Below are 27,647 nucleotides of genomic sequence, written 5' to 3'. Positions count from 1 at the left end.
TAAGAATGTCTACTAGTAATTCAGGCAATCAAAAGGGGGCTGGAGAGATGGCTCAGTGGGTAAGAGCACTGACTGTTCTTCCAGAAGTCCTGAGTTCAATTCCCAGCAACCACATGGTGGCTCACAACCATCTGTAACGGGATCTGATGCCCTCTTCTGGTGTGTCTGAAGAGAGTACTCATATACATAAAATTAAAAAATAATTCTTTAAAAAAAAAAAAAAAAGAATGATTAACTTGGGGGAGGAAGAAAGAGGATCAGAAGTTCAAATCCAGTTTCAGTTACACAGTAAGTTTGAAGAGGCCTGGGTACCTGAAACCCTGTCTCAAAAATCAAAAGAGGGTTTATAAGATGGCTCAGCAAGCTGGAGACCCAGAGCCCACATAAAGTGGAACAAGAGAAAAATCAACACCACAATGTGATCCTCTCATGTCTGCAAACATCATGTACAAATATACAATACACTATTGTCCAGATGTAGTGAGACAGACATCGTTAATGGCAGCAGTTGGCATGTGAATCTCTGTGACTTCAAAGCCAGCCAGATGTACAAGGCTGCCAGGGCTACAGAAGAGACTCTACCTCAAAAAAAAAGAAAGAAAGAAAGAAAGAAAGAAAGAAAGAAAGAAAGAAAGAAAGAAAGAAAAAGGTAACAGATATTAAATGCATAGGATGAAACACACCTGTAATACTAGAGGTAAAGGCAGAAGAATCAGTTGTTCAAGGCCACCCTAGGCTACTCAAAACTGTGTCTCAGGAAACCAGTAACAAAAGAGTGTGTGTGTGTGTGTGTGTGTGTGTGTGTGTGTGTGTGTGTGTGTGTGTGTGTGTAAAACAGTGGGTAAAATTGAGCGCACTCATAATTCTAGGTAACTGGGAAGCTAAGATGGAAAATCCTGAGTTCCAAGCCAGTCTGGGCAACACAGGAAGATACTATCTCAAAGATCAAAAATATATAGATATGGGCTAGAGAGATGGCTCGGTGGTTAAGAGCTCTTCCAGAGGTCCTGAGTTCAATTCCCAGCAACCACTTGGTGGCTCACAACCATCTACAATGGGTTCTGATGCCCTGTCCTGGCATTCAGGTGTGTATGCTGAGGGGGACTCATATATATAAAATGAAAAACAAAAAAAGATATAGATTACTAATGACAAAGATCTTAATCTATTAATTCTTCTTTGTTTGCATTTTGTCTTGTTCTTTGCATTTTTCACCTTTTCTGGTCCTAAGAAGTACCCTTATTTTAATCAAAGCTCTTATTATCTTAGTAAGAGAAGTATGTAACTGACATATCTGGCTTACAGTGTTTCTGAATGAGGGCAGTATGTCAATTTAAACAGAAGCTGTCCCTCACCCTGGCTGTCTCCTCTTAGTGACCTCCCACAGCCTCCTTCTGACTCCTTGACTAGAACTCCCATTTTTCTTACATTCAGTACCATACCTGACCTCTCTTTCCAACTGCAAATCCTCCTTTGATAGCCCCCTCTAAAGAGTCCGTTTTACTGTGACTTTAACAAGTATTTCAGCTACTTCAACAAGTGTTTAGTCCTACTGTAAAAAAGGGAAGACAAATTTAAAGAAGCCATTGCCCATTGTCATATATACAGAAACAATATAACCTCCATCTGCTCCAGAAGCCATCAACTGATGTCTGCTTGTAAAAGGCTCAGATGGAAAAAACAAAGTAATAAAGTAAACCAAGTAAGAGGAACACAAATATTTTTTCTACATTTTCTTCTAAAAAACATGGCAGGGGAAGCATGTTCAGTAAGACACTACACAAATGAGCTCTGTGATAAGCACTCCTGAGGACTGGCTCTCCAAAACCTTAAGTGGTGGAATTTCTATTTCTAACAGCAGATAGAGTGCCACCAACTGACAGCTTGGTGACTTCAGCTGAGAAGCACACACTTAACTCCTTCCAATATACAAAGCAAGCCATTAAAGTCAGTTTAACTTGTCTTACCCTTTCAAGTATTCTTAGATACTAAGGTCCACTGTCCTCACAATTCCCACTAGGAAATGTTAGGAATGAAATACTAAAGCCATGGAATGTATAACCATGCAGCCAACTGTAGAAACCAAAACACTTTCACTTGAAACTAATCAGCAAGAAGCAGTCAACAAGCACATAAGCCAGGCACACAACATGGCAGACAACCAACAAAAACAGAAAAGAAGGGAATGAATGACACTCTTCTAAATTAATTAAAAGATTTTAAGAGATAGAGCTCACCTCCTGGCTCAAAGAAATGGTGTGTAAAAATATCTTTGAGGCCGGGCGGTGGTGGTGCACACCTTTAATCCCAGCACTTGGGAGACAGAGGCAGTCTGAATGCAGACTCTTGTGCTCTTCCTAGGCAAGTAAGCACTCAATCACTGTACTGTATACACAGCCTGGTTATTCACTTAACAGTTATTAAGCACCAACCACCACGTGCAGTTTTCTAGGCTAGACAGCAGAACTGCAGCAATAAAAGCAGTAGCTCAGTGATCTGGGAAAGTTAAATGAACAGTCAGCCCAATGTGGTAAACGAGCCACTAAGTTTAGCATCAGATGCTAGGCAGACCTGTATTGCAGAAGACAGGGAAAAAACCTGAAACACTACAACAAAGCCAACCATAACACTGAAGAGACTGCTAGGCTAAAACAAATACCTGAGAACCAAATCAACAATAAGAAGACTATACCTTTTAAGAGCCCAAGTAATTCATACTTTTTTGCTGAGTAAATCGTTAATAAAGGTTAGCTATAACCCAGAATGTTCTACATATCTGACATTAAAGACAAAGTAGATCATTTCTTTAATGCTGACTCCTAGAAATAGGAGAAACCACTGGGAGCGGTGGTGCAGCTTTAACCTCAGCACAGGGAGGTGGAGACAGGTGCTTCTCTGGGAATTTGAGGCCATCCCTATTTACATAGTAAGGTCCAGACCAACCAGGGCTACACCAAGAAAGAAAAATCTGTGTAAGGCAGATGGCTCAGCAATTAAGCAAACATGTTCTTGAAGAGGACCAAGGTTCAATTTCCAGAACCCACATGGTGGTTCACAACCATCTGTTAACTATAGTTCCAGGAGATTGATGCTCAATTCTGACTTCCAAGGGCATCAGGAACACATATGGTGCACATACATATATGTAGGCAAAACATTTATACACAGACATTGAAAATAAACCTTTAAAAAGTTTTAAAATAAAACAACAGAAATCAAGCTAACATGATAAAGAACAGCAAAGTAATCCCATGATTATCAAAAAGAATATTTTTACTCAATGTTCTTAGATAAGACAGCAATTTTTTTAACTTTTTATTCTTTGTGTCACATCACGCACCCCAGCCCCACTCATGTCCCTGTCCCTTCATATCTGCCCTTTGCCCTTGCAACCTCCCCCGCCAAAATAAACACACAGAGAGAGAGAGAGAGAGAGAGAGAGAGAGAGAGAGAGAGAGAGAGAGAAAAGCATAGAAAACATCATATCATAGAAGCTGTAGTATGTCACAGTGTGTCCCATAGTATATCTCTTTGTCCACACACCTTTCACTTGCAAATGTCTGTTCCAGTGAGTCTGGTCTGATTCAGGATCTCTGGCTTCTGTGACACTATCAAACTTGCCAGAATTCCTCCCAGTTATCCTATTGTTGTCCTGTGTCATAGAGATCCTGCAGCTGTGGAACAGCAGGACTGTGTTGGGCTGGGCCAGCTCTCCCAAGCGCTAAAGTCAGTAAGGAGGCAGGGCTAGCTCTCCTGCTCTCAATGCCCTCAGGGTCAGCTCTCCCAACTACTGCAAGTGATGAGGGGTGGACACAGCAACCCCACACCCATGCCATCTCACAGCAGACAAGTGGCGGGGCCAGCTTTCCTGAGCTCTCATCCTTGGGGCTGGCTAACCTGCTCCCCAACCACTAGGGTCAATTCTACTGTGCTGTCCAGGCAAGATTCAGGGCCCGCCCTCCGGAGTGCTGCAGCTGACGAGGGGTAGAGCTAGTTCTCCAGAGCTCACAAACCCTGTGAGCAGCTTTCCTGATTACCAGAGGTAGGGGCAGGGAGGGAGGAATCACCTCTGTGCCCATGCCATCCAATAGCAGACAAGTGGTTGGAGTCATCTCTCCTACACCCACACCCACAGAGCCAGCACACAAATACACAAACACACACACCACCACCACCACCACCACCACCACCACCACCACCACCACTACCACCACCACAACCTTCAGGGCCAGCTCTACTGTACTGCCTGGGCAAGGCACAGGGCCTGCTTTCCAAGTGCTGCCAGCAGTGAGTGATTTGGCCAGCCCTTCAGAGAGGAGCATCCAGTAAGAGATAGGGCCAGTTCTGCACAGTCCCTAGACATTCAGGTGGTCCTAGTGGCTGCCCCAACCAGGAACATCCTCAAGTTCTCTGGTTGTAATATGAGCCATGGACATCAACACTGACCCCTGCTGCTTCGTGTCACAGACTCAGACATGGCCCTCAGTGACAGCTAGGGCAGAGGCTTGACTTCACCATGACCCAGATGGCAGGACTGGCAATTGACAACAGGCTCCTCCTCTCCTCTCCTGAGTCTCCAGTCCCATCTCTCTTCGTTACACTCATGCTGCTCCACTTCTCTTCCTCTCCCATCTGTCCACCACATACTTGCACATTATGGTGGCTCCCAGGACAGGCTGGCCACACAGCTGGCAGATCCCTGGGTGACATCTTCCATCCATGCTGCTGTGTGGCATGTCGGCAAGTAGATGTCTATGGCCTACCTGTGCCATTCACTGGAGGGTAGGTCTGTGGGTGGCATAGTGGTCCGGAGGTCTCTGTCGGTTGTCCTCTTTCTGAGCTGCCTTTGATTTGACTGACTTGATTTGATTTTTATGAGTCCTAGGCATAAAACAGCTTTGGCCATCAAGCCAGACATCAAGCTAGGATGAACAAAGGACTGCCATCTGCTCTGCCTCTGACTGATATAAGAACACCACAACCAACAAGGTGTCTCTTTGCTCATTGCTGGGAGTAAGAGAGGATATTTAAACCAACAAAGTTAAAAGTAAAGAAAATAAAGTGTAATTCTAGCTTACACTTTAGGTATGTAAGAATTACTATCTAGAAAGACAAGCATGGTGGGACATGCATGTAATCCTAGCACATAAACATACAGCACAGAATTGGGAAGCAGGGACAAGAAAAGGAGTGCAAGGTCACCCTTGGCCATCTAAAGCCAGTCTGGGCTGTTTCAGAAGGGAAAGTGAAGAGGAAGAAAAAGTAAAAGCAGAGGGGAAGGGGGAAGAAAAGAAGAAGAAAAGTGCCATGACCCAAGATTTGTAAGCTATACCCTCAAGAGTAAGGATCTCTAAAGACTGGCTCTGAAACCTCTTCATCTGTTACCCAGAGACTGAAAACTAATGTACGTTTGTTGTTGTTTCTTCTTCACTTTATTTTGTTGTTGTGTTGTCTAGAGAGTCTACAACTCCTGGTCAAGTGACTCTTTGCCCTTATTCAAAATGTAGCTGACACTATATATATACACAGCACTGCATCTGTCAAAAACTGTGTTGAACATGAGAGATAGCCCGAAAATACATATTTCTCTTCTCCCCATTACCCTAAACTATCCTCAAACACGAGGTACTACACTGTGCACCAGGGACAACAAGTTAGCTAGCTTTTTGTGAAAAAACAGAAGCGCTACAAAGACTCTCTTCTAGAACTCTTTTCTCTGGCTCCCCCCATTAAACTGTCCATCTTCCACGTACTGCCAGCTCTTCAATTATTCCTCCCCATGCACAGCTAGGTGTCTCCTTTAGAAATAAAGCATCTCACAGAGCTTAGAATTTGTCAGGTGTTCTGTCTGTCCCTGTGCCAGAATATCCTTTATTTTAAATCAAAAGGAGGAGGAAAGAAAGCATAGATACATGTACATACACCTCTACACAGATACATAGATACATGTACATACACCTCTACACAGATACATAGATACATGTACATACACCTCTACACGGATACATAGATACATGTACATACACCTCTACACGGATACATAGATACATGTACATACACCTCTACACAGATACATAGATACATAGATACATAGACACATGTACATACACCTCTACAGGGGAGCTTAAACATGAGGAAAAGCAGCTGTCAGAAGAAAGAAAGCCTGGAAAAGGCTGCTTAAGACCACATGCTAAATGAAGAAGCAGAAGAAACCATCCAAACGTGCAGGGAAAAGACTAATCACTGAGAAGGCCTAAGCGACAGAATACAGTAAGGGAAGGAAAGAGAACTGCACAAAACAAATAACGTCCTATAGATACCTTAGTTTTGTGAGTCCTATCATAGACTTTCTAATTATGCACACTTTTCATTACTACCAAATGTGAGCAAGAACACACACACACACACACACACACCACCTTCAAATCCAGTAGTTTTACCTGGTACAGTACAAAATGTCATCATAAGCAATATGAAATTGCTGTTTTGAAAGGTCAAAAAATAGCCATAACTAAAGCTACACCAAGAAAAGCAGAGAAAGTATCAGCTGGTAAAAGACTGCCATCCCTGATACAGTGTGGATGGAATGTGCTGAATGGCCTCGGGTCTGTCAATATTCTAAACTAGCTGGGTGCGGTAGGTAACCCAGGCACTTGGGAGATAGAGGCATGAAGATCAGTAATTCAGTCTTCCTCAACTACATAGCAAGTTCGAGGCCAGCCTGGACCATAAGAAACTCTGCCTTAAAACAAAAATTAAAAACTAGGGGCTAGAGAGATGTCTCAGCAGTTACGAGTACTGACTGATCTCCCAGAGGACCCAGGTTCAATTCCTAGCACCCACACAGCAGCTCACAACTGCCTGTAACTCCAGTTCCAGGTGTAAAATCTTCACACAAACATACATAGTATAGGCAAAACACCAATGCACATAAAAAATATTTAAATTAAAAAAAAAGATAAGAACTTAATTTATAGCTAGTGGTACTATTTTGTAAAGTTTTGGAACTTGAAGAACTGTGGCCACACTAGCAAAATTAGTAGGGTGAAGACTAGTCTGAGTTCTAGCCTTCCTGACCCACCAAGATTTGAAAAGCCTCTACCACACACGCCTGCCAACACCAACCCTGCCTTCCCTGCCATGATGGACTGAAACCAGGACCAAAGTCAACTCCTCCCAGTAAGCTGTTTCTGTTGAGCATCATCACCAGGACAAAGGTCTTTGCTTTCAAAGTGTCTCCTAACACAAGCTTCCTCACTGACACCCACATGAGCTTTCCATACATAGCACTGCAGTTTAGATTAGAAAGATTTCAAAATCTTTCCAAAAAGATTAATACAAGAAAAATGAGTCATTTTTATACAAGTATCATTCTTTTCTTAACCAAATGGAATTATGTTAAATACTTACATCATAAAATAGCTTTCTGTCGGCAGCCAGGCGTTTAGACGCCAGGGTCTTGGTGACATGGTAGAAGGTCAGCAGTGCTCTGTGCTGTCGGAGATCGTCTTGGACTTTAACAGACTCTACAAGAGTGGGAATGAGCTCAGGCCACTGTCTAGGACAGTCCAGCCGAGCAACTTTTGCAATCAGCACTGCAATCTGGGTTGCAATCTAAAGAGAGAAGAAAGAAATCATGGGGACTAACTATGAAGTCAAGGCAGGGGTAAATAATACACTCATGTTTTGGCATTACCTCTCAGGAGTTAACTGTGCTGAACAAATATTATTAAAACTATACTAAACTACTCAATGCAGTGGTCCTCAAATGTAGTCCATAGACTTTAAGAGCTATCAAAGTCTCTTTCTAATTATACATCAGTTTGACTTTTCATCTTTTTTTTTTAGTCTTTCTTAGATTTTTTTGGTAGGGGCAGGGGACCTAACAGGTAACTCAGAATGGCCTCAAACTCTCCACTCAGCTTTCATTTTTGTTTTTTTTATTTTGTCACTGACCTGGTTTATTGGTTCATTAAAGTTGGTGATGAGCCCTGCACGCAATGTTGACTTTTCCTCTTCTGAAAGAGCACTGTAAAAAAGTGAAATAATTATTATGCAAGAGAATGCCACCCAGTAGCAAGTAAGTCAAGAACTGCTATGAATTTTAACAATAAGACACCTTTAAATGCATGATTATCTGCTTAGCTTTAAATAGAATCATTGCCATTTCTTAAATGCTGGCACACATTAAGCCTAAAGCTCCTTCACAAATGAATAAACAGAAAGTACAATATAGTAATCTATAGAAAATAAGATAAATCCACAGTGATAATGAAGTATGTCAGTGTTCACCTTTATGAATGTAAAATCAGTTGTCTACAAAAAACAACAGACACAGACTGGAGGTTTCTTTTATAACTCTTCTATAAATTTTACATGTAGGAACTGGAAAGATGATTCAGTGGTTAAAGCACTGGCTACTTTTCCACAGGACCAGGTTCAATTCCCACAACCCACACAATAGCTCCTAGGCATCTGTAATCCAGTTACAGTAAGATAAGGTAACAGGAAAAGGTACTTGCAGTCAAGCTTGATGACACAGACTCACAGATAAAAGGAAATAAGTATTACAAATTATTCTCTGATCTCCAACTGGCACTCATGTACCAGCACATAAGTGTGTACACGTACACACACACACACAGTAAACCAACAAACAAACGTAAGCAGCAACCACAACAAACCTATAAAAGCAAGTTGGCTGAGTATCAGAGTGAACACCCTTAATTCTACTACTCTGGAAGCATATGTAAACAGACTTCTGAATTTGAGTCTAGATTGATCTCTGTAATGAGTTCTAGACTAGCCAAAGCTAAAAATTGATTAATTAATTAACTTTGTCCTTTATTTTACATCTTTGGAAAGGATAAACACAATACTAAAAAATCTTACTACATACAAAGAAAGAAAATATTGAGCTAAACAGAGAAGTTACTGTGACTTTTATATATGTTAAATGTTAAACTGGTTCAATACTTTGACATTTTCATATTTCTTCTCTTCTGTTTTTGAGATTGGGATTTACCATGTGGGCCAAACTGTCCTCAGACTCAAAATCCTTCTGCCTGAGTCTCCCAAGTTATAACATATGTGGACTACCACTATGCCTCGCTTCTGTATGATGTATTTTTAAAATAAATTTTAATCATTTTAATGTTTTTCATTCTGCCTATGATAGTATCTAGTATGAGATAAATTATTCCTGAAATCTTAACCATATATATGAATATATACATACACACATATATACATAACTTTTAGGGCCAACAAGATGCCTCTGTGAGTAACACAGAGTTTACCTAAAGCCTTACAAAGAGTTTGGTTCTTCAGAATCCACATTAAGGTAGGAGGAGAGAATATATAACTGCACAACACTGTCCTCCACATGCAGGCCATGCATATGCACACTGACAACACTGTCCTCCACATGCAGGCCATGCATATGCACACTGACAACACTGTCCTCCACATGCAGGCCATGCATATGCACACTGACAACACTGTCCTCTGACCTCCACATGCAGGCCGTGCATATGCACACTGACAACACTGTCCTCTGACCTCCACATGCAGGCCGTGCATATGCACACTGACAACACTGTCCTCTGAACTCCACATGCAGGCCGTGCATATGCACACTGACAACACTGTCCTCTGACCTCCACATGCAGGCCGTGCATATGCACACTGACAACACTGTCCTCTGACCTCCACATGCAGGCCGTGCATATGCACACTGACAACACTGTCCTCTGACCTCCACATGCAGGCCGTGCATATGCACACTGACAACACTGTCCTCTGACTTGCACATGCAGGCCATGCATATGCACACTGACAACACTGTCCTCTGACCTCCACATGCAGGCCGTGCATATGCACACTGACAACACTGTCCTCTGACCTCCACATGCAGGCCGTGCATATGCACACTGACAACACTGTCCTCTGACCTCCACATGCAGGCCATGCATATGCACACTGACAACACTGTCCTCTGACTTCCACATGCAGGCCATGCATATGCACACTGACAACACTGTCCTCTGACCTCCACATGCAGGCCATGCATATGCACACTGACAACACTGTCCTCTGACTTCCACATGCAGGCCATGCATATGCACACTGACAACACTGTCCTCTGACCTCCACATGCAGGCCATGCATATGCACACCCACATATCAGGCATGTACACACACTAATAAATGAAATTTTAAGTAAAGTAGTTTTTAAAAGCAAAGCATATATTACAAGCTAAATTATATCTCAAAATTAAATATTTGAGTCTTATAACCCAATTATCTTTGAGCACAAATTCATTTGAAAATATTACAGTCTTTGTAGATTAAATCACATTAAGACAAAAATCATTCTGCGTTGATGGGCTCTATTCTAATATTGGAATTTTTCCTTTTGGTTGCTTTGTTTTGACACAGGGTCTTGAAATACAGGATAAGAAATACAGGAAACTTGCTATGAAGCACAGAAGGCCTTGAACATAAATCCCATGTCAATCTCCCAAGTGCTAGGATTACAAGCCTGCACCTCCATTCCTGTCCTGGTGCCCTGTTAAGAAGAAAATGTAAACAGAGAAACAGATCACCTGGCACAGATCATGTGACAATAGGGGCAAAGATTAGAGTCATTCAATCACATGCCAAGAAATACCTAATACTGCTGGTGACAGCCAGAAAAGCTCCAAGACTAATCCTATGGGCCCTCAAAGGATGCAAACTTTTTGCTTTTGGATTTCTAGCTATCTAATCTGTAAGAAATAAACCTGGGTTATCTGTAAGCATTCAGTTTGTGGCATGGCAGCCAGAGGAAAAACAACCTCAAAACAAAACAGTCAGGGCAGAGGAACTCACTCTCAGCAAGAAAAGATGACACTGTGATGAGCCAGTACATCCTCCCCTTGGTACCTAGCCAGGAAGAAGAAAAAAAAAAAAAAAAAAAAAAGCTGCAAGCAGCAGCCAAGAGACTACAGTGCAAAAGAGAGATTTCAACAGGCCTTGCAGCACTAGAGAGGCAAAGAACTCAAGGTCGACAGAAAGCAGTATCTCAGGTACACAAACACTCAAAGCTTATAGTTAAAACCCCAGGAAGGCTCTAACTTGAGACAAACAGTAAACCAAAAACAAAACAACAAAAACACCCTTAGCTACATCAAGGTTAAAGTCATATTCTGTCTACTTACCTAAATTCTTTCTCATGAAAGATAACAGAAATTAAAGCCTCTCCAACTGTAATTATACTATGTTAGCATCCAATCAAAACTTAAGCATACCCCCCAAAACTAAACTAAACATGACTACATCCAAAATACAAGCAGGCACTATAGTCACCAAAACCACACTTAAAATTAACTGTTTTTTAAGTATGTATGAGATGGAGAATTTCACTGGACAATCAGAATCTGGTTTTTTAAGTATCAAAGAGAAATCCTAAATGAACAGTAAGCCAGTAGAAATACGCAGATTAAAGCATGATAAGACAAACAAGTAGTTCTGACTGAGCATCCACTAATAACAACTCAAGAACCAGAAACAGGAGGACAAGGAGTTCAAGACCAGTCTGGCTTACACATGAGACCCTGCCATAAACTAATAAATAGACAGGCAGACAGATAGACAGACCTGTCTAACCATGACAGCCTAAGCTCAATTCCTGAAACTCATGTGGTAGAACCAACTCCAAGTTGTCATCTGACTTACATATATGTGCCACAGAATGTGCTCAGAAATACATACACGCGCGCGCACACACACACACACAAAATAGATGATAGACAGACAGACAGACAGACAGACAGACAGACAGAATGAGTTAGTGGAAGATATGTAGGGAACTAAGGTACCCATAACAATATTACACAGGAAGGCTTAAATAGAGTTAAAGTATTATTATGAAGTTCTTACATTAGGTTAAAAAAAAAAGTAGTGTGCTAACACATGGGTATGCTCTAATACATGACAGGTGCAATGTATTCACCTGAACTATCAAGTTGTGCTAAACAAGCTTTCAAAGAGAACAAGTGAGCTAATATGGTTTTTTTTTTTAAATCCTTGAAAATCTCAAGTCAGACTCAAGGATAAATGGGAAATGAAGACCGGAAACAAACCAGAAAATCTGAGTGCCAGGCTGTGTGCTGGAGAGCACAGTGTATTCTAGCACCTGAGAGGTGGGGCAAGGGATCAGAGTTTCACAGCCAGTCTCAAATATACAGGGTGGCTATAAGAGCCTGTCTTTTAAAACCAAAACAAGCCATGTATGGTGGCTCGCACCTTTAACCGCAGCACTCAGTGGACACAGGTAAACCTGGCCAACCTGATCTACACAGTAAACTTCAGGACACCAGTGCTACACCCTAAGACCCTGTCTCAAGAAAAAAAATCAAAAATAAATAAATACTAAAACAAAAAGTAAATAAAAATAGATTTAAAACTGTAACAGGCATCTGTGTACACGATACCAACATTGAGCACTACCTCTAAAGAGAATGAGTAGGCAGCAGGTCTGACCCCAACCATTCAGTACTCACGTTAAATGTAGTGGGCACAGCACCAAAATAGAAACGTGCCATGTCGGCTAAAAGCAAACCCACAGCTACAGATGCTTCCGTGATTCGGAGTAAGTGCTGCACTCATAGAGGACATGATTTGATCCTCGGCATACACATCAGATAGCTCACAGTTGCCTGTAACTCTAGCTCCAGTGGGTCCCATGTCTTCCCAGGCACCTGCACACATACACAGGCGCACACACACACACACACACACACACACACACAACACGCACGCACATACACACACATTTTAAAATAAAAACAGCTACTTGCTACTTATAAAAAAAAACTGTAAATGAAACAGATAATGAAAAAGATATAACTAACAAGCAAATACTAACCATAATGTAACTGCTGGGGCTCTATCAATATCAGACAAACTAGACTCTAAGTCCAAACTCACTACTAACACTAAAGGAGGAAATTTTCATGATAGAACAACCTTGAATACCTATGAACCTACGACAACCTCAATACACAGAAAGCAAAGTCTCCAGAGAAGAGTAGGCATGTACATGATATTTGGAGTTTGGCAAACTTCAGAAAATGTGGAAAAAGTCAATAGATACAGAAGTCTTAAGCAGTATAATTTACATTTACATAGCTGACACACACAAAACACTAGAATCCCCAACTACAAAACACAATTTTCAAATGCTAGTAAGTCATTAATTATCTATCTTATAGTATTTGGTAAAATAAAAAAATATTTAAAAAAAAAATCACTAAAAATCTCCATGTTTAAAAAGTAGACAAAATGCTGCTGATTAACCTACAGCTACAGGTCTGGAAAGTGATTCCACTTGGCAATCCTGTTACTGCCATGCCTGCTGTGCTCCTTGTAGCATACTAAAAAGCTTTCTTATAAAAAAGATAGAATTCAAGCAACATTTCAAACATTCTATATGATCTGAGACAGGGTTTCACGCTGCAGACCAGGCTGACCACCGTGCCCTGTTTAAAAGGCTAATAAGGAGGGAGGGTACAGCTCAGGGAAAACACATCAGTGTTTACCTCCCATCAACCAATCAGTAAACAAAATGAATGAAATAAAAAGACTATATTTCTAGGTTTTTGCAACTGAACTGAAGTCATGATTACATGAAAAGTTTTAAGTGTTCTAAATGTCTACACAGGTTAGTGTCATATTCAAAATGCTTCAAAAATAAATTTCAGATTTCAGGTTACTTCTTTCAGATTTTGGGGTATTTCCATATATAACATAAGGTATCTCCAAGATAGAACCCAAGTCCAACGTGAAATACGTTCATGTTTAATGCACACCTAATACACATGACCTAAAGGTAACTTTGGGGAATACTTTTAGTGCACTTACACAATAACTGAAATTTGTAACATGAGGTCGGTTTGTAGATTTTTCTTCTTGTGGTATCATGGCGCAATCAAAAGTTTCAAATTTTGGACCATCTTGGGTTTTAGATATTTAGATTGAGAATTATTTTTTTTAAAACAACTGAAAATAAATTTATCTAAACTTCCATCTCATCACGCTAGTAAAAGAACATTAAGTTGATTCCAAAAAACAAAATGTATGTCAAATCTTATTTAAAAAAAAAAAAAAAAAGCAGCAATTAAAGGAAAGACAAAAAGGCTGGTGTCACCAACCAGGGGTACCCACAGCAGCTCTATACACAAAATACACAATATAGTGGCACAGGTCTACAATCCCAGCACTTGAAGGAATTTGGCAGTAAATTTGATAAAGTCTTTAAAAAATAGTAACAACAACATGTGAATTTAATTTTGAAAAAACTTAAAGTTTTTAAAAAATACTTTTTAAAAAGTTTGATAAAGTCTTTTAAAAAATAGTAACAACAACATGTGAATTTAATTTTGAAAAAAGTTAAACATAGAAAAGGGAAACCGAAGTATTTGCTGTGTAAGAAGGCCCCAGGTCCAGCAAAGCAACGGAGGAAAGACCATATGGCTCTATGCCTACTTCACAGATGCACGGTGCACACAATCAATCCTTATAGCAAATCTTCAAAAGAAATCTGCACTTAAATTCAGCCTTTATCTCAAATAGAAACTGAGAGCATCTAATTATGGCCCAGTTAAATTGAATGATGTATGAAAATAACGTATAAGCTTTAGTTGATTCTCATCCTATGAAAATAATGGTCAGAATAAGAACTGTAACTAACAGCAAAACCACAAACTTTTAAGTACTTCAAATCTGCAGCTAAAATCAATTCCTAAGCTGTTAACCTTGCAACCTTTGTAAGTGTATTCATCTCCAGGCCCACTTCTATCTCAATACACTACATGACAACATGACTATTTAATACTATGATTCCTTCCTCAACTGTTTCAATTTAGACTAGTTTAGCCAGGCATAGTGGCACATGCCTATAAGCCAAGAATTCAAGAGACACAAGCAAGGGTTTAACTCTAAGTTCCAGGACAGCCTGGTCTATGCAGCAAGTTCTAGGCTAGCCACAGCTATTTAGCAAAACCCTGTCCCAAAATGCTAACAAACAAGCACATATTTTCTCATCATTAATTGCTTCATTTCTCATCCAAACCGTCAATTACTCCTGAAATAAAAAAGGGTTAGCTTCATACTAAAGTTTGCCCTAAAAATACTCCAGTTCTTCCTGATATTGTTCAAGGGTAGGCTTTACAGGCACTTTGAAATACTCAGAATAAAACAATTTAAATTACTTATCCAAATGAAAACCTATAGAGTTTTAGTGCCACCTACTGGAGAGAACAGCTTATGTAATATATTCAGCAAAATCTATTTTCTAACAAAATTCCAGACTTGTCTGCACTGCCTGACCATAAACTACATTATGTGTTAATTACTTCTTAAAATAAATCTTCTCACTTTACCCTTACCTTACAGTTAAAGCCTAATCTAGCGAAATTGTAAACGTATGGTATCCATCCATCCTTCCCAGAGTAAATGCGAAACACAGAAATGATGATTCACTGACTGCAGATATAATATGGGATTTCCTTTTCAAAGATCAAAGTATCTCACTTCTTTAAGAGGCTTCTGCCACTCAGTTTGAACTCAGAAGCTGAACACTAAGAAAGGCAGGCAAAAATACACGCAAGTGTGCATGCATGGGAAGACACAAACCCATGCAGAAAAACAACGATGTGGTTGTTGAACTATGCAAATACGTTTCTTCAGTAGTTAACACAAGTTTTCTTTTACACACCAAATGCTTTGCACAACTCCGTGTCGTCCTTACTCAAAGATCACGCTCACTTCTCCGCTGTCCCAATTTAGCACTTATGCAAATAAACACTTGACACATTCTTGAGCACACACAGATACCATCTCTTTAATTTGGAATGGGTTACACTTGGGGCCGAGAGAACTTACTGAGGTGCTACACGTCTCCAGTAACGATCAATCCCATGTTTAAAATACAGCACAGCAAGCCACCTTACATTTATATCAAGGGCGTGATTCGTAAAAATATTCTGTGAATTAAAAAGAATTATATTAGAATAAACATGCAATCATTTAAAAATATAATTAACATACCAAAATAAAGCATGGATTTGTCTGCTTTACTTTTAGTGGGTCTGAACTATTGAATGTGTGTGCATGCTCATTGTGTGAATGGTTTCATATGGAAGTCAAAGCACAACCTCAGATGTCATTTCAAACCCTGATTGAAACCTTTTCAATCAGGGTTTCTCAAGGGCCTAGAGATCACCCTTAGGTCAGACTGGCACACCAGTGAGTTCCTGGGACAATCCTGTCTCCAGTTTCACTGAACCTGTCATTTTTACATTGAGTTCTGAGGAGCAAACTAGAGTCCTCATGTTTGTGAAGCAAACCTTCACCAAGCAGCCCTAAATGTTTGATTCTTGAGAAAATATCTTGAGTATCTCCGGTTGGCCAATATACATTGCTACACAGACAATAATGACCTTGAACTTTATGCCTCCACCTCCAGATGCTGGTACCACAGGTACACACCACCATACTCAGCTCATGAGATATTGAGGATTGAAACCTGGGCTTTATGCATGTTAGGCTAGTACTCTAACAATCAACCTACAACCTTGGCCCAGATTTTTGTTATTTATTTTGTTTAAATTTCATCACTATAGCCGGGCAGTGGTGGCACACACCTTTAATCCCAGCACTTGGGAGGCAGAGGCAGGTGGATTTCTGAGTTCGAGGCCAGCCTGGTCTACAGAATGAGTCCAGGACAGCCAGGACTACACCCTGTCTCAAAAAAAAACCAAAAAAAAAAAAAAAAAAAAAATTATCACTATACATATCATATTGATATTTTCTTAAAATACATACTTCTACAATGTACACTAAGAAAGGCCTACTTAGCCAGGTGTTACTTTAACCCCAGCATGTGGAGTGTTCAGACAGGTGAATCTCAAGACCAGGTCAGCCTGGGATAAACAGAGGACAGCAAGCCTATTCAATAGCATTCCACTAAGTTTAACCAACAGATAAATATGTAACGATGCATTATACTATTCTTTCAAGTATTTAGAAAATTTCCTTAATAAAAATTAGAAGTAGCAAGTAAACTGATTTGGTTAACTGAATTGAGAAACCTACTCTAAAAGTAGGGGCACTGTTCCTGGGCAAATATCCTAGAGCACAGAAACAGGAGAAAACTTGTCTCAGCATAATCATTCATTGCATTCTGCTTCCTGATCATGGACTCAATGTGACCATCGGCCTCAAGCTCCTGCTACCATTCCTTCCCAACCATGATGGAATGAATTCGCAAACTGAATGAACCTCAATAAACTTGTCCTTCCATAAACTGGTTTTGCTGGAGTATTTTATCACAATAAAAAGGGTAGCTAAATAAGAAAACAATAACCTAATCCACAATAACAAGTCTACTTACCAATGCAATCATGCTCATGGGGCTAAAGAAACGGTTCAACAATTAAGAATATGTGTTGCTCTTCCAGAGCACCTGGATTCAGTCCCCAGAATACAAATGGAGGTCACAACTGTCTGTAACTGCAGTTCCAGTGGGATCTGATGCCCTCTTCTGGCCTCAGTAGGCACTGCATGCACATGGTACATACACATATATACAGGCACACACTCTTAAGATTTAAAAAACGAAAATCAATCATGCTTACAAATGAGTCTGATAGCACCTTGTTTGTTCATTTGACAGAATCTCACTGTGTAGCCAGGGCTGGAAGAAACTATGTAGACCAGGATGCCTGCAAACTCATAAGAGATCCACCTGCTTTCATCCCGAGTACTGGGATTAAAAGTGTGTACTATCGGGCCTGAGAGATGGCTCAGTGGTTAAGAGCACTTGCTGCTTTGCTCTTCCAGAGGTCCTGAGTTCAATTCCCAGCAACCACATGGTGACTCGCAACCATCTGTAATGGGATCTGATGCACTCTGCTGGTGTGTCTGAAGACAGCAACAGTGTACTCACATACATAAAATAAATAAATCTTTAAAAAAAAGAGTGTGTACGATCATGCCTAGCACAATAGCACTTTTAAGTGATATAAGGTGAGATGTAATATAACAATTTATGTTAGTAAATTCAATAGCCCATAGTTACTGTTTTGTACAATGGTGGCAAACTATGAAAACAAGAATGCAGTCAAACCATGCAACATGATCTTGGTAATCAGTGAGGAAATTTCTATTGTCCAATAAGCTATAAAAAGGTTAGTCTGAGGAACTGGAGAGATGGCTCAGTGGAGAAGAAAGCCTGTTAGTTTTGCAGGGGGCCTGGATTCACTGCCTAACATCCATATCAGATGGCTCACAACTGTCAATTAATTCCAGGAGGATCCAATGACCTCTTCTGGTCTCTGAGGGTGCCAAGCACACACATGGTGCACATACATAAAACAAATTTTTTTAAAAAAACCTAGTCCAAACCAAGCATGGTGGTGCTTGTATTTAATTGCAGCACTTAGGAAGCAAAGATATCTCTGTAAGTTCCTGGCCAGTCTGGTCCACATAACAAGTTCCAGGCCAGCCAGTACTACACAGTAAGACCAACATCCAAAATACAATAAAATGTAATTTTAAAATAGTAATCCAGTGCCCCTGCTCCCTCTCTGTTACCCCGTGTAAACCCCCATCTCTATCTCCATCTCCCTCAGTATGAGTTTGGTATGAGTCTATGTGTCCAGGCTAGACTTTAACTTGTTGGAAAATCTTTCTTCACCTTGTGTGAAGGTGTGTCTCTGTATGTACATTTGTTAATTCTATACCATCAGAGAACTAAGTGCTGGCAGGATTCTGGTACTGTCATTTCTACGGCACATCACCAGGTTTTCTACTGTGTAAATACTCATCTTTCCTCACCTGACTAAAGGCAATCTAGAAATAGATCAGAGACTGTCTTGATACTGATTGGTTATAATAAGAGCTGACAGCCAATATCTGGAGCAGGAAATAGGGGATGGAACTTCCAGGCAAAGAGAGAATGATGGCAGAGGGAAAGAAATCAGATGGTAGTAGAGCCGAGAAAGGTATATAGCTAGCCACAGGGCTGGCTGTACGCCAGACAGTCAGGTTAAGTTAGATGAGCTAGCTGGGAGACTGCCCTAGTAATAAGCCTAAACCTTAAACTATAGAAGCATCCATGTCATTATTTACTCTGCCAGTGGGTATGGGAAAGTCTCAGTGTATGAACTGGCTATGCAGACTAACCTAGCCTCAAACTTAAGATCCTCTTGCCTCACTGCATCAGCCCCCTGAGTGCTGGGATTATGGGGCTACCATGCCCTATTCAAAAACTATTTTATCCACAATATCCAAAACGCTAAGGCAAGAAGCATTCAAAACTAGCCTGTGCGAGGAAGCAAACTGCACACCAGCCTAAGCTAGAGAGTAAAACTTTTTTAAAGTTTAAGCTGGGGATATAACTCAGCTGGGAGAATGCTCACCTACCATACATAAAGCTCCAGGTTCAATATCCACCACCTTATAATCTGAGCATGGTGGAGCATGCTTATAACCCAATACTTGGAAAGTGGAGGCCAGAGAATCAGAAATTCAAAATCATCCTTGGTTACACTACATGTTGAAGACTGGAAATAGTGAGACCAGGTCCGTATGTATGTATGTATGTATGTATGTATGTATTTGTATGCATATGTGCATGACTCTGTAAAGCAGTGGTTCTCAAGCTGTGGGTCAAGACCCCTTTAGGGGATCACATATCAGATATCCTGCATATCAGATATTTACATTACGATTCGTAACAGTAGCAAAATTACAGTTATGAAGTAGCAATGAAATAATTTTATGGTTGGGGGTCACCACAACATGAAGAAGTGTGGTAAATGGTCACAGTATTAGGAAGGTTGAAAACCACTGTTCCAAAGTAATCCACCAGAGTAGCAGAAGACATGCATACAGCATCTTATACAAATGTCTATATATGCAGGATAGGTGTGATGGCAAATGCCTATAATTTCAACAATGGGGAGCTAGATGGGAGGATCACTGAATTTGAAGTCAGCACCTGCTATACAACAAGACCCAGTCTCAATCCCCTCCTCCAAAGACTCTAAATACCCAAACACATATACACTAATAAATAAAAATACTTTATGAAAATATACCAATATAAAAATGTTAACTTAGAGCAAAATGCAAAAGCAGAAAAGGAGAAAAAAAAATCAGCTTAAGTAGTTACTGGTAATTCATATATCAGTTCAGGAAGTGGAGGCAGAGAATAGAGTTCAATGCCAGAAAATATAAAAGATCCTCTGCCTAAAAATATTTAAATTTATGCATGGAAAAAAATCAATATTTTGCCAGTCATGGGGGCACATGCCTTTAATTCTAGCAACCAGGAGGCAGAGACAAGCCGATACCACTGTGTTGATGGCCAGTCTGGTCTACGTGCCAAGTTTCAGGCAAACCAGGACTACACAGCAAAACCCTGTCTCAGCAAAACCAAAAACAATGTTTTAAAGTGAAATACAGGATACAAAGAGAGATCAGGTCAATGGTGAGTAGTTGTTAGCACACACTAGACCCTAGATTTGCACTCCATTACTGGAAAAAAAAAAAAAAAAAAAAACCCTAGTAAAAGAAAAAAATGAAAAATACTGAACATGGTATTCCTAACAGTCATACTGATGCTGAGTAAGCAGCTCCAAGTGCTGCATTGAGACAGGAATAAAGAGAAGATGCTACCTTCATCTCCATGTCAGCACTGGTGTGGCAAAATTGAAAAACCAGTACAGTCTGATACTTTCTCAAGAGATACTGAGAATATATCCTGTTCAGTTTCTTATACAGAATGAATGCTTACACAATAAAAGCAGAAAGTCATAAATCAACCCCAAAAACAGAGCTAAAAAAAGTGACTTCCTCTATTAAAAGTTTAAATTAGGCCGAGTAGTGGTGGTGTATGCCTTTGATCCCAGCACTCAGGAGCCAGAGGCAGGTGGATTTCTTTGAGTTTAAGGCCAGCCTGATCTACAGAGTGAGTTCCAGAACACCCAGGATTACATAGAGAAACTCTGTCTCAAAAAAATAAAAAGCAAAAGTTTTAATAAATTACAATAAGAAAGCTCTAAAATGTTGATTCATCAAAAAATACTTGTGAAACACCATCAAGAGCTTTACCTTACTGTGATGACGGTGACAATGGCAGCCAAACATCTGGATCAGTTTCAGTGAATTCGTAAACCCCGACAGTTACAGAACTAGTAAAATAACCATATCTCACTTTATTTCAACTACTTACCAGCAGCACTGAGTAGAAGCCTGGCTGTGTCTCCCACTGTTTCAACTGCTCCTCAGCTGGCTTTAAGACAGCAGTGTCCTGACTGGTGGCCTGTGTTAAGACCTGAAGAACTACAGAGCTGGCACTATTGAGATCCATGGAAGCCTGCAATTATAAGTTATCACACTTGAATACATATTATATATAATACAGAAATGCACAGTAACATAAACGGAGGAAAACCTGCAGGGTCTCCTATTCACCCAGGCTCTGACTTTTACCTTTTCTATATACTAGCTACATTATTTACAACTCCCATAATTCCAATTACTTTACAAAAATCAATATATTTCTAAAGAAAATTATCTTTTATTATTTCAAAAAGGAAATGTAAAATAAAATTGGAGGGTCCACATACACAAAACCTCAAGTTTCCAAATTCTGCCAGAGGCAACTGGGATCCTCCCACCTCAGCCTCCCCTCCCTAGTGTTATCAAAATCACTGAAAGTGAACAGAGAGAGATGCATACTCAATGATACTTGAAAGATAAACTGAGTTAAGTGCAATCCTTGCATATAGCAGGAATGTCTCAAAAACAAAGGAGGGATTTAAAAAAATCTTGTTATGGGACTAGAAAGATGGCTCAGTGTTTAAGAGCTCTGACTGTTCTTCCAGAGGACCCGAGTTTAACTCCTAGCAACCACATGGTGGTTCACAACCATCTGTAATGGGATCCAATGCCTTCCTCCAGTGTTCTGAAGACAGTGAATGTACTCACACATATAGAATAAATAAATAAATCTTTAAAAAAATTTAAAAAAAAAATTTTAAATCTTGTTATGTGATAGATGACTATGTGCCTTCCCCAGTTCATATGCTGAAATCTAATGCCTAATTTTGATGTTTAGAACTGAGAAGTTAGGTAGGTATTAGACCATCAGGATGGATTCCCCCAAGCATAGTCCAAATGTGCCTATAAGAGGACATCAGAGAGCTACCTTATTCTTTCTGCTATATAAAGATACAAAATAAGTCTTCAATCAGCAAGATGCTGGCACCCTGAGGTGCCAGCCTGAGGCCAGCTGAGACCAAGGCCAGCCTGGTCTATGTAATGAAACCATGTCTCAGATTAAAACCAAAGCCAGCAAGATGTCTCAGAGGATCTGCAAATTCCAGAACCAACACAGTTCAGAGAATCAACTCCCACAAAGTAAGTTGTCCTCTGACCTCCCGGTGTATGCTGTGGTAACATGCACCTCACCACACAAATAAATAAATGAGGATTTTAAGTGATAAAGGTATCTTGGAAATAACTATAATAAATGGTTTGCCAAAGAATGACACCAACCTCTCAACACAAGTCCTCCACAACTCTAAAGGTAAGCGTTGCTTCCTGTCCACACTTTGGTTACAAGTTGAGATAGTTTAAAGCAGGTGCTCTAATTGGAAAGACACTGTCAACCTACAGGACAGATGATTACAAGTGCTAGAGTTTTGTTTTGCCTAAAACAGAGACTCTATATAGCCGCAGCTGTCATGTAAACCAGGCTGGCCTCAGACTCAGACATCTGCCTGACTCTTCCACTAGTATGCTAGGATTAAAGATGTGTATAACCATGATTCAAAAGAGCCACTGTTAAATGTCCCCCAAGTAGATTTCTGAAAATCTAGAGTTCTAGGCCAGCCTGGACAACTTAGCAAGACTCCATCCCATTTTTTTAAAAAAAGAGATGGGATGTAACTTAGTACAGTACTTGCCTGTCTACACAGGGACCTGGGCTCTATACATACATGTATGTAAAACAATTAATGAAAATAAGAGTCCATGAATTTGGAACAGAGCCAAAAAGAGGCTATGGGAGGGTGGAAAGGGAAGGAGAAAATGATGTAATTACATTAAAATCTCAAAATTTTTTTTTAAAAAAATGTGTTTAGAAAGGAAGCAAACTAGATAGTAAGCAAATGAGCCAGCCATGGGCTGCTGCAGCAAGGCTCACGGGGCTGCAGCGAGGCTCACGGGGCTGCAACGAGGCTCGGCAGGTAAGAGCGCCTATTGTTCTCACAGAAGACTCAAATTTGGATTCCAGCACAGACATCACAGTTTATAACCACCCACTGAGGAGTCCATTCCCTCTTCTGGCCTCCACAGACAGACAGACAGACCGACCGACCACACACACACACACACACCCCCACACACACACACACACCATAAACATAAGATATATTAAAAATTTAAAACAGACACATTACTATATTAAAAAGCTTAAAGAAAGGGATGGTTTATTAACTTAAACAAATTAACTTAAACAAATCTTTTTTGAGACAAACCTTTTTCTTACTATGCAGCTCTGACTGGCCTGGAACTTACTATGGTAGACCAGGATGGCCTGGAACTCACAAACATCTATTCACCTGCTTCTGCCTCTATGGTGCTGGGATTAAAGGTGTGTGTGGGGGGGGGGGGGAACACCTTAATATTACTGCTAGGCATGTTGGTACACACTTGTAATCCCAACAACACTCTGGAGACTAAAGTGGGAGGATTATGAATTCAGGGCCAGCCTAGGCTACATACCTAGATCTTGGAAGAAGAAAGAAAAAAATAGGGAAGGTGGGGGAAGGAGAGAAGGGGGATGACCACTTGTAGGAAAAAAATTAATCCTGACTGGCACAACTGCTAGATTCCCTAGCCGAGTCACCACAATTCTCTATCTAGTGCTACAGCTGCTAACAGACAGCATCACTAAAGTTCATGGCAACGTCACCTTCTGTGGACGTCTCCAACTGCACGAGACAGGAAGCACTACTTCATGCTGATAATGTTCTAAACATTTCTATTACTATACCTATTGCCTTGCTTAACTGTAGCTTATCTAACAAAGCATGAACTTCTAAAAGTTAAAAAATGTGTACTCTTCATTCATACATGCCATCCTATTTCATCACGGAATAAAGCATGCAGGCATGCTCACCTACAGCGGGATAGCATTGCCTACACTGGGCTGGGCTACCTACATCAATGTATACTAAGCAGAAAGATTCCCCACAGACATGGCAACAGGGCTATATGATGGGGGCAATTCTTCCCAGGTGACCCTAGTTTGTGTCAAGTTGACAACAGAAGTGAAGCATAACAATTCCTCAACCCAGATTTTCTAATATCTGACAGCCTTAATCTTTCTTTTAACACTATTAAAATCTGACATGTTAATATGAATATATCACTACAGTACAGCCTCTCAATTTAAACTTAGTAGCCAGGGAAAAGAAACTTAAATTTGCTCAAAATGTATCCTAGAAACTAGAACAGTACCTGGCATAGAGTAATAAATAGCTGTTAAGCTGACTTGTCTGTTACTGAAGTATGGGTCCAAAGATTCACAGCTGTTCTGCATCTGTAACCCACAAAGATCCTGGGCAGCCGCCACCTCAGTCTCTTCTCTGTATTACCATGTTTGGTTTAAATAAACTAGATAGTTACAGCAACAACCAAAAAAGCTGTTAAATGAATTTGGCCAAATACAGTCACACTTGAAACCCCAGCACCCAGAAGACACAGAGGATCACTTCCAGTTCGAGCCAACATAGTCTATGTACAAGTTTCAGACTTCCCAAGACTACTTACTAAAGCACTATCTCAAAATACAAATAATAAAAAGTAATCAATTTTTGAATAATTTCTGGTCTCTACTATAGTTGAGAAAGGCCATAAAAAACAGCTAAGCCTCTGCCTTTTCAGGCCTCTTCAGTCTAACCTTCTCAGAAAGTAATATTCCTGATATTACTTAAATAATTCCTCCTACATTCACAGTCTTTAACAATAAAACAGCCTCTACTGGCCATGCTCCACTCTGAAAAAAAATATACCATAGGAATCTTTGCATTCAATTCTACAAGGGAAAAAAAAAAAATGACAAGCTAAAATATACTGTAAAGACTGTGGTAAGCTGCCATGAAAGAAGGCCTAGCTACTTGTACTTGGCAGAGGCATCCTCACAGGGCAGGAAAAAGCATGATCTTGAAAGGTGAGTAAGAGCTCCCAAGCTGAGTGCATGCTGTATGTAGTTAGACATATTCCTGGCATTACAAGATCTGAATGGATTTGAATCCAATTACTTTTGAAGAATTATAGTTTAGGATGACAGAACATGAGTAAACAACAGGGAGTTATAGAAAATTAAATCTATCTGCACCTTGATCTGTGCACTGCCAGCCTCCAAAACTATTTGAAAATATATTTCTAGTATAACCTACCTATCTGTAGGTAACACAGCAAGAATGCCTTTAAAGAGTGAGAAGGGAAAACACAAGTTAACAGCCTCTGCAGGAAAAGGAAAGCACTACTAGGAACACACAGACCTACTAGGTTCCATATCTAGTATTTAAGAAAGAAATACTCTGGGGCTGGAGAAATGGCTCAGCATACTGACTGTTCTTCCAAAGGACCCTGGTTCAATTCCCAGCACCCACATGGCAGCTCACAACTGTCTGCAACTTCAAGATCTGACAACCTCACACAGACATACATGCAGGCAAAAAAAAAAAAAAAAAAAAAAAAAATAGCAATGTGCATAAAATAAACAAATTATTTTTTTAAAAAAGAAATAAATACTCATGATTGGGAGTGACCTATTTAGGGATATACTAGTGACTAGTCACAAAGAGAGTATGGGAGTAACTAGCCACTTTTTGATGACTTTAAGGCCACTCCGTGAGATGGAACCTATGCCTGACACTGTTAAGGGAAGCCAGGAACCTGAGACTAGTGGACTCATGGCCTAGGGGAAGACTAATTACTATTACTCTGTTAAAGGAACATAGCAATAAAATGACCCCTATTAACATACCTCTATACCCATAGATCAGTGACACGCTCAACCCCCTTAAGAGAAGCTTTTTCTAGCAGTAGATTAGAATAAACACAGAGATCTACAATTGGACACTGTGCAAAAAGTAAGATTTTGGAGCACTCAGCATTAAATAGAATGCCTTCATCAAACCCCTCCCCTCAAATCTCCAGGATCTATGGAGAAGAGGAGGCAGAAAGATTGTTAAGAGTCAGAGAGATGAATGTGTCTTCCAGACAACAGAAATTACACATACATGAACTCACGGAGTCTGTGATAGCACACAGAAGAAATGTACGGCTTCGAGCCAGACCAGGTCCTAGCACTGAGAAGGGGAAATGGACATGGGGTCCCATCCCTAACCGAGAAGCTATCTGCAGCTGACATCTGTGGGCAAAGGCGGGGCAGGGGTCACAGAGTATATCGACCATACTCTGCTGCTGTTCCAACACCAAACTCAATAGCATTTTGGTGAACTTTTGTGTTTGCTGTTTGTTTTTTGGGTTTTGTTTTTGTTTTTGCTTTTTTGTCTTACTGATTTTTTACCTATTTGTTTTGATTTTGTGGTTGTTTGTTTGGGGTTATTTTTGTGTTTGGGTTTTTGAGAGAATACATAAGGTTGGGTGGGTAGGGAGGTGGGGAGAATATGGGAAAAACTAGAGGAGAAGAAAACATTATTAAAATACACTGCATGAAATAATTCAATTAAAGAATAAAAGAAAGTAATGTCCATTGTTGGGTTGCACAGATGTTCAGTGGTTAAGAGCACTGGCTTCTCTTGCAGAGAACCTGCATCTGATTCCCAGCACCCACTTGGTAGCTCCTAACTATCTGTAATTCCACTTCCAGGAGATCCAGCACCCTCTTTGGGCCTTGGTATCAGGTACATATATGGTACACAAACATATATGTAGGCAAGACATCCATACAAATAAAAATAAATAAATAATTTTTAAAAAGTAGGGCTGGAGAGATGGCTCAGAGATTAAGAGGACTCACTGCTCTTCCAGAGGCCCTGAGTTCAATTCCCAGCAACCACACAATGGCTCATAACCATCTATAATGAGATCTAGTGCCCTCTTCTGGCCTGCAGGCATACATGTAAGCAGAACACTGTATACATAATAAATAATTTTTTTTTTTTTTTAAAAAGTCACTATTGAATTCCTAGCTGTCATTCCCAGTTTTGATACAATGAACCCTGATAGTGACCAGTTAACAGGGCAGGAAAGCAATAGTCTGACTCAGAGGCAGAGTTATGAATAGATATCTGAACCAGTTTCTTTGACAAGATGAATCAGAATTAATAATAATAACAGTCTTACCCAACTGTGAGTCCTGTGCTACTACTACAGCAGACACAAGATAAGTCCACTAGCACAATAGTGTTAAGTCTGTTACAGTGAAACCAACTCTGATTGAATTTGATGCCCACTCCACAGCAGGGAATTCACATCTGGTACTGTAAAACCAGCCAAATGCCATGGCTGGAGAGGTCATAAGCCCTAGAAGGGAAGCTACTGCAGTTGTTTTC

The 27,647-nt window shown here is 40.2% G+C and overlaps 1 protein-coding gene and 1 non-coding gene across 8 annotated transcripts in view; both read right to left on the bottom strand.

The window, feature by feature from the left end:
- Nucleotides 1-27,647, bottom strand: part of Ipo11 (importin 11) — a 154,687-nt gene that overhangs the window by 122,374 nt on the left and 4,666 nt on the right. For all 7 annotated transcript variants that reach the window (XR_013105081.1, XM_034523467.2, XM_034523470.2 and 4 more), the window contains exons 2-5: nt 21,284-21,427; nt 15,928-16,028; nt 7,957-8,029; nt 7,411-7,614 (exon numbers count right to left, since the gene is read on the bottom strand). Coding sequence is in view for 6 of the 7 variants with exons in the window: in XM_034523467.2 (XP_034379358.1) it covers nt 7,411-7,614; nt 7,957-8,029; nt 15,928-16,028; nt 21,284-21,421 (516 nt within the window). In the remaining variant the exon portion in view is untranslated. The remainder of the gene's footprint in view (nt 1-7,410; nt 7,615-7,956; nt 8,030-15,927; nt 16,029-21,283; nt 21,428-27,647) is intronic.
- Nucleotides 4,873-5,015, bottom strand: LOC117724076 (small nucleolar RNA SNORA48). The gene has a single exon (XR_004608765.1). It is a non-coding gene; the product is annotated as a small nucleolar RNA SNORA48 (small nucleolar RNA).

This window comes from Arvicanthis niloticus, chromosome 19 (genome assembly GCF_011762505.2).
Source record: "Arvicanthis niloticus isolate mArvNil1 chromosome 19, mArvNil1.pat.X, whole genome shotgun sequence".
Classification (NCBI taxonomy): Eukaryota; Metazoa; Chordata; class Mammalia; order Rodentia; family Muridae; genus Arvicanthis; species Arvicanthis niloticus.
The sequence above is the reverse complement of the archived record's forward strand: the minus strand, read 5'-3'. Positions and strand labels throughout refer to the sequence as shown.